General features: G+C 39.7%; 1 protein-coding gene across 2 annotated transcripts in view; it reads right to left on the minus strand.

Annotated features, from left to right (window-relative positions):
• LOC123512999 (multiple PDZ domain protein-like) overlaps positions 1-10,000 on the minus strand; it is a 945,060-nt gene that overhangs the window by 915,054 nt on the left and 20,006 nt on the right. For both annotated transcript variants that reach the window (XM_045269789.1, XM_045269790.1), the window contains exon 2: positions 7,537-7,626. In XM_045269789.1, coding sequence (XP_045125724.1) covers positions 7,537-7,552 — 16 coding nt within the window. In that variant the 5' untranslated portion in view covers positions 7,553-7,626. The remainder of the gene's footprint in view (positions 1-7,536; positions 7,627-10,000) is intronic.

Below are 10,000 nucleotides of genomic sequence, written 5' to 3' on the forward strand. Positions count from 1 at the left end.
CGAAACATTATCCTTATCATTAGTTTCCAAGTTTCCTTATCTTTTTCCAACCACCACCACCACCACCACCACTTCCTCCTCCTCCTCCTCCTCCTCCTCCTCCTCCTCCTTCCTCTTTGCTGCGAGAAACGACATTTTAGGTGATCTCGACTTTCTATTGTAGGCAAAGACCACCACCACCACCTCTCCTTTCCTCTCCCCCTCCTCCTCCTCCTCCTCGTTCGAAATTGGACTGGAGGTGTCCGAGACTGGTTCAGAAATGTCCGAAACCAGACCACGAATCGCACAGCATTGGAGAGAGAGAGAGAGAGAGAGAGAGAGAGAGAGAGAGAGAGAGAGAGAGAGAGAGAGAGAGAGAGAGAGAGAGAGAGAGAGAATTTTAAGGCCAAAAGACTCGAAGAACTAAAATTTCTATTGAAATGTAGATGAATTTGGCTTCAAATGTAGTGGAAATAATTGAGAGAGAGAGAGAGAGAGAGAGAGAGAGAGAGAGAGAGAGAGAGAGAGAGAGAGAGAGAGAGAGAGAGAGTCCGACATTGTGCGTCTTAACTCGGTCAGTGATTACGCACATACATGTAAACCAACACACACACACACACACACACACACACACACACACACACACACACACACACACACACACACACACACACACTATAAATACACGCAAGTCCATAAACACAAAAAAAAAGAACGATGAAATAAGAATATAAAACAAGTTAGTCTGTCTATTTATTTGCATACCTGTCTGTCTGTCTGTCTGTCTGTCTGTCTGTCTTCGATTACTAGCAAGAGAGAGAGAGAGAGAGAGAGAGAGAGAGAGAGAGAGAGAGAGAGAGAGAGAGAGAGAGAGAGAGAGAGAGAGAGAGAAAAGTAAAAAAGGATAAAAGAAACTCAGTCAGATGAAATAAAAATGATAAATGACATAAAAAAAAAACAGAATAAATAAAAACTAGATAAAAAAAAACGAGACAAAAACAAATGAAATAAAAATAATGAATAAGACTAACTACTACTACTACTATTACTACTACTACTACTACCACCATCACCACAACAACAACAAAAACAATAATGGGTGGGTGGTAAGGAAAGACAAGTTAATGCATTGGATTACTTGAGTCTCCCTGCCACCTTCTCTACACACTTTTCCAGATATACATAAAAACAATAATATTATACACCACAATTTCCTGTATAGTCAACACCTCCTCCTCCTCCTCCTCCTCCTCCTCCTTCTCTTCGTTCTTTCCACATCTCTAAGACTAGAAATTTCCTCCACAAAGCCAGTATCACTTTATTTTTCTTCTTCTTCTTCTTCTCTCTCTCTCTCTCTCGGTAAAAGCCACTTCCTCAACGACGCATAATAAAGAAAGCAAAAGAGAAGCAGGCAGAGAGAGAGAGAGAGAGAGAGAGAGAGAGAGAGAGAGAGAGAGAGAGAGAGAGAGAGAGAGAGAGAGAGAGAGAGAGAGAGAGAGAGAGGAAAATTGAGCTTACTAATGTAGATGAGAAAAAGAAAATTATCTCTATCATTATCACAGTAGTAGTAGTAGTAGTAGTAGTAGTAGTAGTAGTAGTAGTAGTAGTAGTAGTAGTAGTAGTAGTAGTGCAATAGACCTACTTAGAAAACAGCAGATAGGGAGTAGAATTGGCAACAGGTAGAAAGGAGAAGGGAGATGAGGTTTAAACAACACGGCTCAATTACCTCAACATTGACGTTGGGAAGCTCGTTAAACGTGTCGCAATACCTTACACAAACACAAACAGGATTACAGGGGTGTGCACTGGTCAGCTTGTTGAGTAACGCATCCCCATTGGCCAAAGATAACAGCCAAGTCCATCTCAACGTGGTGTCAAATTTCAGTGCATCGCTATTGGTCAGTTACATGTGGTGACGTCACATTTTAAGCCTGACAGACCCACGATCCTTCATTAAAAGTACCAGAACAGTACCAGCGCTTGACTCCTTAAGACGTGACTTCTGCAATAGTCACCAAGAGAGAGACACAGAGAGAGAGAGAGAGAGAGAGGTAGAGAGACAGCATGAGTGTGTTCTGTGATTGCTTTGTGTTCAACTTTGTTACTGTGAAGAACGATTATTTTCTAACTAATCCCTTCAGTAGCATGACGCGTTTCCATATACATTGTGCTTACTATTTGGCGATTTTACATAGCTTCAGAAACTAATGTGGGGGATTAGAATAGTGAAGACTGTGACTATTAATCTTCTGACCTTCATAGACCCAGGCGAATGTTAATAAAATGGTCTAATTGTACACAAATCTCAAGGTAAACATGTGTCCCAGTACTGAAGGGACTAAAGAAGAAAAGAACATAGTCTACACATTAACAAGTGAGCAAGTCACCGCCAGTCAAGGACACACCACCAAGGTAACACAACGCAGTGTACATATAAGGCCAGTGGTAAGCAGAACCTAGTAGTAGTAGTAGTAGTAGTAGTAGTAGTAGTAGTAGTAGTAGTAGTAGTAGTAGTAGTAAAGACAGTGGCATAAACTTCCTCTTTGCTTTAGAAGGAGGAGGAGGAGGAGGAGGAGGAGGAGGAGGAGGAGGAGGAGGAGGAGGAGGAGGAACACCGTCAGATGCCAAAGTTACGACACGGGAGAGGAGGGTCCTTAAGGATACGAGAGAGAGAGAGAGAGAGAGAGAGAGAGAGAGAGAGAGAGAGAGAGAGAGAGAGAGAGAGAGAGAGAGAGAGAGAGAGAGAGAGAGAGAGAGAGAGAGAGCACTGAGGGAAGAAGACAGAGACAGAGGGGAAGGAGGAGTTAGGAAAGGACCCAACGTGGTGGAGGAGGAGGAGGAGGAGGAGGAGGAGGAGGAGGAGGAGGAGGAGGAGGAGGAGGTAAAGAGGAACTGGGCCAAGTCATCTGAGCCACACACTTGTCTAGCTTCCTTCCGTAACCTCTGAGGAGGAGGAGGAGGAGGAGGAGGAGGAGGAGGAGGAGGAGGAGCGGATAATATGAGGAGAAATAAAGAAAAGAGTAGAAGAAAGGAAAAAAGGAAGGAGAAAGAGGAAGGAAAAAGGGAGGTAGAAAGCTGAGGACAATTACTGAGAAAAAGAAGAAAAGGGAAAAAATGAAATGAGAGAGAGAGAGAGAGAGAGAGAGAGAGAGAGAGAGAGAGAGAGAGAGAGAGAGAGAGAGAGAGAGAGAGAGAGAGAGAGAGAACGGAGGAGGAGGAGGAAAAAGATGACAAAAAATATATAAAAAAACGAAGCCATAGAAAATGAAAATATACAAATAAATAATCTAAAACTTACGAAGAAAAACAAAAAAAAAAAAAAAAATAATAAAAAAAAAAAGAAAGAAAATAAAAGAAGATAAAGATCACATTACGAAAGACATGGCGAGGGAAGGGAGAAATGAGAGAGAGAGAGAGAGAGAGAGAGAGAGAGAGAGAGAGAGAGAGAGAGAGAGAGAGAGAGAGAGAGAGAGAGAGAAAAAAAACAGCCATAGAAGTACAGCCGGTGTTGATAGAAGTGATCAGACGGAGGAGAGGAGGAGGAGGAGGAGGAGGAGGAGGAGGAGGAGGAGGAGGAGGAGGCAAAGACAATAATGAAGAGAGAAGACGAAGTAGTAAAAAGCAACTTAGAAAAAAATAAACAAAACTGAGAGAAAATAAAGGAAAATCATGAAAAAAAAGATGAACATGAAAACAACAAGGAGGAGGAGGAGGAGGAGGAGGAGGAGGAGGAGGAGGAGGAGGAGGAGGAGGAGGAGGAGGAGGAGGAGGAGGAGGAAATACCATCAAAGCACTAAGATTGTATGAAGAGAAAAGATATGATGATTCTCCTCCTCCTCCTCCTCCTCCTCCTCCTCCTCCTCCTCCTCCCCGGGCAGTGTGGAGCAACACCTGACTCGTCCCTCACACACCTGGAGGCAGGATTTTCATATCTGATCTGCTCCTGAAAGAATCCTACAGTGTGTGTGTGTGTGTGTGTGTGTGTGTGTGTGTGTGTGTGTGTGTGTGTGTGTGTGTGTGTGTGTGTGTGTGTGTGTGTGTGTGTGTGTGTGTGTGTGTGTAGGGACCGAAATGTTTACAAGACACACGTTCTTATTTATTTGCATATCATTTTCTAATACCAGAGAAAGCGAAAGAAATACAACCTCTCTCTCTCTCTCTCTCTCTCTCTCTCTCTCTCTCTCACTCAATCACGTGCTCAAAAACGCTTACAACAATACAACCAGAATACAGCGACTATTTTCCTTCGCTCCTTTTATTTGCAGCTTTTTTACTTCACGCACATTGAAAATTCCTTGCATGGCTTAAACCTGGAGGAGGAGGAGGAGGAGGAGGAGGAGGAGGAGGAGGAGGAGGAGGAGGAGGACAGGAACACAATGTAAACACCCTGAAGGGACAAGCTTGAGAGAGAGAGAGAGAGAGAGAGAGAGAGAGAGAGAGAGAGAGAGAGAGAGAGAGAGAGAGAGAGAGAGAGAGAGTGTAAATCCAATCAATGTCTTTTCGCGTGTACCCTTTGGTAACTGAGTAAAAGGAGGAGAAGGAGGAGGAGGAAGAGGAGGAGAGGAGGAGGAGGAGGAGGAGGAGGAGAAGGAAAGGAACATTGACATAATTCACTATTTTCTTTCCATTTTACACCACAAAGAATTCGGTAGAAAAATAAAACATATAAATAAAAAAATAAATAAGTAAAACACATATAATCATTTCAACCTCAACTAAAATACAGTAAAAAAAAAAAACATAATAAACAAAATAAAAAAAAACATTACATTAACAATCCCAATTTAGAAAGGAGCCAAGAATACAAAACAACAACAACAACAATAACAACAACAATAATAATAATAATAATAATAATAATAATAATAATAATGGTAATGGGATCAGCTGACATTGAAAGACTCTAAGATAACGAGAAGATATGGACGATCTCAGTAGAGGGATGGTTAGTGTTTACCGATACTGCCTGGAGGAGGAGGAGGAGGAGGAGGAGGAGGAGTAAAGTAGTAGTAGTAGTAGTAGTAGTAGTAGTAGTAGTAGTAGTAGTAGTAGTAGAAAAATTGTAGCAAGGATGTATTTAACACTGAAATATTACTCTAATATTGAAGTTAAATAATAGAGAAAATATATAATCAAAACACACACACACACACACACACACACACACACACACACACACACACACACAGTTCCAATATCTCTGTTTATGGAGGTAATAGGAATAAGGCTCGTAATTTTGCAAAGTCTGGGAAGGAAAAGAAGGAAGGAAGGAAGGAAGGAAGAAAATAAAGGCACCTCTCTCTCTCTCTCTCTCTCTCTCTCTCTCTCTCTCTCTCTCTCGCACGCACAAGATGGCTCAGGAAACACGCTCTTAACTTTTGATTTCCTTGTGTAAAAACAGTGATGTATTTAATGAGGGACTTTCACGTGTAAAGAAAGAGAAAGAATGAACGACTAACGCTACCTCGGAGTGCAGCCACGCCAGGTGAAACCGTGAAAGTGGCCGACTGACTGGCTGGCTGGCTGGTTGACTGGCCTTTCTGAATCACTGACTCACTAACTGGTTGGCCTTTCTGAATGACTAACTGACTGACTGACTGACTGACTGACTGGCTGGCTGGCTGGCTGTCTGGTTGGCTGGCTGGCTAATTGTGTGGCTGGCTGGCTGGCTGGCTGTCTGGTTGTTTGGTTGGTTGACTGGCTGGCTGGCTGGCTGGCTGGCTGGCTGGCTGGCTGGCTGACTGGACGACTGGTTAACTAACTATCTAACTACCTTGATGACTGATTGACTGACTGACATACCATACAATGAATAACTTTTCTTGATAAAATTCATGATACCAATACTTTAATTACATCATACAATACTGACAGGCTCACTGGTTGACTGACTGACTGACTGATATGCTGACTGAATTTCCTGACCAAATATCACTGCTACCACACCCAACTGCCTCGCTCATTAACTTAACAACAGACTGAATAAACTGGTGACTGAATGCTCGTACCTAACTAACTAACTAACTCAAATAAACTAAACTAATCCCACTGCCCTGTTCAAACTAAACTGCTTCTAAATACCAAAAACAAAAACTTATTCACCAACGCATATTGTTTCTCTCTCTCTCTCTCTCTCTGGAACACAAAATTAATCGTCAAATCACACCCAAAAATCAGGGTAAAAAATGCGTCCCAGTACTGAAGGGGTTAAGACAACAGCCTCCCTACATAAGGAAACTTTATATTTAACTCTCTCTCTCTCTCTCTCTCTCTCTCTCTCTCTCTCTCTCTCTCTCTCTCTCATTCAAGTAAACGGACCGGAACACGAAATTAAATATATAAAAACACTTCCCTCGGCTACCAATTTCTTAAACACGTCCATTCTCCTTATCTACCATCCATTGTCCTTATTTACCATCCACTGTCCTCATTTACCATCCATTCTCTTTACCATCCATTCTCCTTATTTACCCATAACTCCAAATTCTCAACCCGCTCCCACTTACAATACTCATGAAAAAAATACAAAAATAAATAAAATAGACAAGACTAACGTAAATCAAGTAAACCCAGGAGAGTTATCAAGATTTTGCAAGTAAATCATCTTGGCTCAATGAGGAGAGGAACGACGAGAGGTGACCAACACACTGAACGTAATAAAGTTGATGTTTTGCAAAGAGGAATTTCAAAACAACATCACGGGAGGAAGGGAAAGATGGCCAAGACAATGAACGCTGATGTTTTGTAAGGAGAAATTTCAAAACATCACGGAAGGAAATGCGAGATGACTAACACACTGAAAGTAATAAAGTCGATGTTTTGCAAGTAGGAATTTCAAAACATCACGTAACCAAAGTTGAGGTTTTGCAAGTAGGAATTTCAAAACATCATCACAGAACCGAACATAAGAAAGTCGATGTTTTGCAAGTAGGAATTTCGAAACATACGGAAGGAACGGAGAGATGACCAACGAACTGAACGTAATAAAGTCGAATTTTTGTAAGTAGGAATTACAAACTAACATCACAGCACACCTTAAAACACTCCACTACTAATTCGCTTTTCCACTCACCTTTCCTCCATCACAAACCAAGCTGAGGGACTTCTTACCCTACTCACAAACCAATCTGAGGGACTTCTTACCCCACTCACAAACCAATCTGAGGGACTTCTTACCCCACCACCACCCTTATACCAACATTTCTGAACCTTCTTCTCTCCTGCAGACCCATTAAAAAAATTCCATGCAGTGCGCCTTGTGACGTGAATGGTCGCACACTGCACTGTAAACGTTCAACCCCTTCAGTACCATGACGCGTTTCCATATCCATTCTACTTACTGTTTGTTGACTTTATACAGCTACAAAAACTTATATGGGGATTGAAATAGTGAATGGTGATTTTATACAGCTTCAAAAACTTATATGAAGATTAAAATAGTGAAGACTGGCCATTAATCTTCTGACCTCCTTCCTAATGTCAGTAAAATCGTCCAATTATACCAAAAACTGAAAGTAAAAATTGCGTCCCAGTACTGAAGGGTTTGAGAGGACTGACCTGGACTGAGTGGCATCTTAGGTGTGGTGGAGCGGTGGAAGACTAACGCTGAGTGCTAGTGCCGGGCCTGGATCACAACAACGCCCACATCTGCGGCAGGAGAAAGGCTTTGGTCAGACTTCACAAACACGAATGAGATGAAAAATAAAAGATGCGGAAAATAAAATAGATAGAAAGGCTTTAGTTAGACGAATGAGATGAAGAAAAAAAAGATAAAGAAAATAAAATAGGTAGAAAGGCGTTGGTCAGACTCCACACCCACGAATGAGATGAAAAAAATAAAAGATAAGGAAAATAAAATACATAGATGAAAAAATATATGAATTACAAATACATAGATAAAAAAAAAAGATAGAAATCAATAAAAGAAATAATCAGAATTTATGAATAACAATACGAGACTACTATTACTACTTTACTACAACACTACTACTACTACTACTACTACTACTACTACTACTACTACTATAATCCCGATGTTGTTTGAAGCACATACTGTTAGAGAGAGAGAGAGAGAGAGAGAGAGAGAGAGAGAGAGAGAGAGAGAGAGAGAGAGAGAGAGAGAGAGAGAGAGAGAGAGAGAGAGAGAGAGAGAGAGAGAGAGAGAGAGAGAGAGAGAGAGAGAGAGAGAGAGAGAGAGAGAGAGAGAGAGAGAGAGAGAGAGAGAGAGAGAGAGAGAGAGAGAGAGAGAGAGAGAGAGAGAGAGAGAGCTACACGATACAACTAAAAGGTATTAATGCACTTTTCCACTCAATTTAAAAAACAACACAGAATGAATAGACTAAAACAAAACGCCAAACACTGCACGCGAAAAAAAAAGAAAAGAAAAAAATAAAAATAAAATCAAAACGCTGAGAGTAAAAAAAAAGAAAAAGAAAAAGAAAAAGAAAAAGAAAAGAAAAAGAAAGAAAGGAAAGAAAGGAACAGTACACGACACGGAAATAAAGTACTGACGGGGAAATGGAGAGGCAAAGTACCGTATCACACCAAATAAATGAACATGTAGAGTGATTTTTTTTGCATTTATATTTATTTTTTTATTTATTTGCATTTCCACTTATAAATTAACATATAGAGCAATCAATTAACATTTTTTTAAGAGAGAGAGAGAGAGAGAGAGAGAGAGAGAGAGAGAGAGAGAGAGAGAGAGAGAGAGAGAGAGAGAGAGAGAGAGAGAGAGAGAGAGATGCTGTCCCCACCAATCAGTGTTACCATACAAAAAAAAAAAAGGATGAGATAGAAAAAAAAAATGCAAAAATAAATGAATACAAAAAATGGGGGATAGGAAAAATAAATGAATAAATAAATGAATAAAAAACGAATGGGAAAAAATGCATAAATAAAAAAAAATAGGAAAATAAGTAAACGAATAAATGAATACAATAAAAAAGGGATAGAAAAGTAAAAAAAAATTAATATAAAAAAACATAAATAAACGAATAAAAAAGAATGAAATAGGAAAAATAAATAAATAAATAAATAAATGCAAAAAATTGGATAGGAATAGGAAAAATCAAACCATAAAATGAATAAATACAAAAAAATTGGATAGGAATAGGAATAGGAATAGGATAGGAATAGGAATAGGATAGAAATAGGAATAGGATAGGAATAGGATAAGAATAGGAATAGGAATAGGAAAATCAAACCATAAATAAATAAATGAATGAAAAAATAAAAACTACTCGATACGGTTATATGTATTTCAAACCTCCCCTCCTCCCTCTTTATTCACCATTCATCGAGTCACGCAGGGAATTATTTCAGCCCAAAACCCAGCGTTCAATACACACACAATGCAGAAAACCATAAAAAAAAAAAAGCACATTATTACGCTACATAAAGGCACGTTTTTGACCTTTCAGTGTCCTTAAAAAAAAATAAAACAAAATGAAAGAGAAAATAAAAAAAACAGCAACATCACCACCACCAAAAATAAGCAACACCACAACACCACCACCAAGCACATTTTTTGACCTTTCATTGTCCTTAGAAAAAAAAAATGAAAGAGAAAATAAAAAAAAACAGCAACATCACCACCACCACAAATAAGCAACACCACAACACCACCACCACCAAGCACATTTTTTGACCTTTCAATGTCCTTAGAAAAATAAATAAAAGTAACTGAGAGAAAAAGCAACAGCAACATCACCACCACCACAAACAAGCAACACCACAACACCACAACACCACAATCAAGCACATTTTTTGACCTTTCATTGTCCTAAGAAATAAAAAAAAAAGATAAAAAAATTGAAAGAGAAAAAAGCAACAGCAACATCACCACCACCAAAACAAGCAACACCACAACACCACCACCAAGCACATTTTTTGACCATTCAGTATCCTTCGAAAAAACAAGATAAAAACAAATTAAAAAAGAAAAAGAACAACAGCAACATCGCCAACACCACTAAGTTCATCAAATCCCATTAAAAACACAACCAAACCTACTTGACGG

The sequence above is a fragment of the Portunus trituberculatus genome, chromosome 35 (assembly GCF_017591435.1).
Source record: "Portunus trituberculatus isolate SZX2019 chromosome 35, ASM1759143v1, whole genome shotgun sequence".
Lineage (NCBI taxonomy): Eukaryota > Metazoa > Arthropoda > Malacostraca > Decapoda > Portunidae > Portunus > Portunus trituberculatus.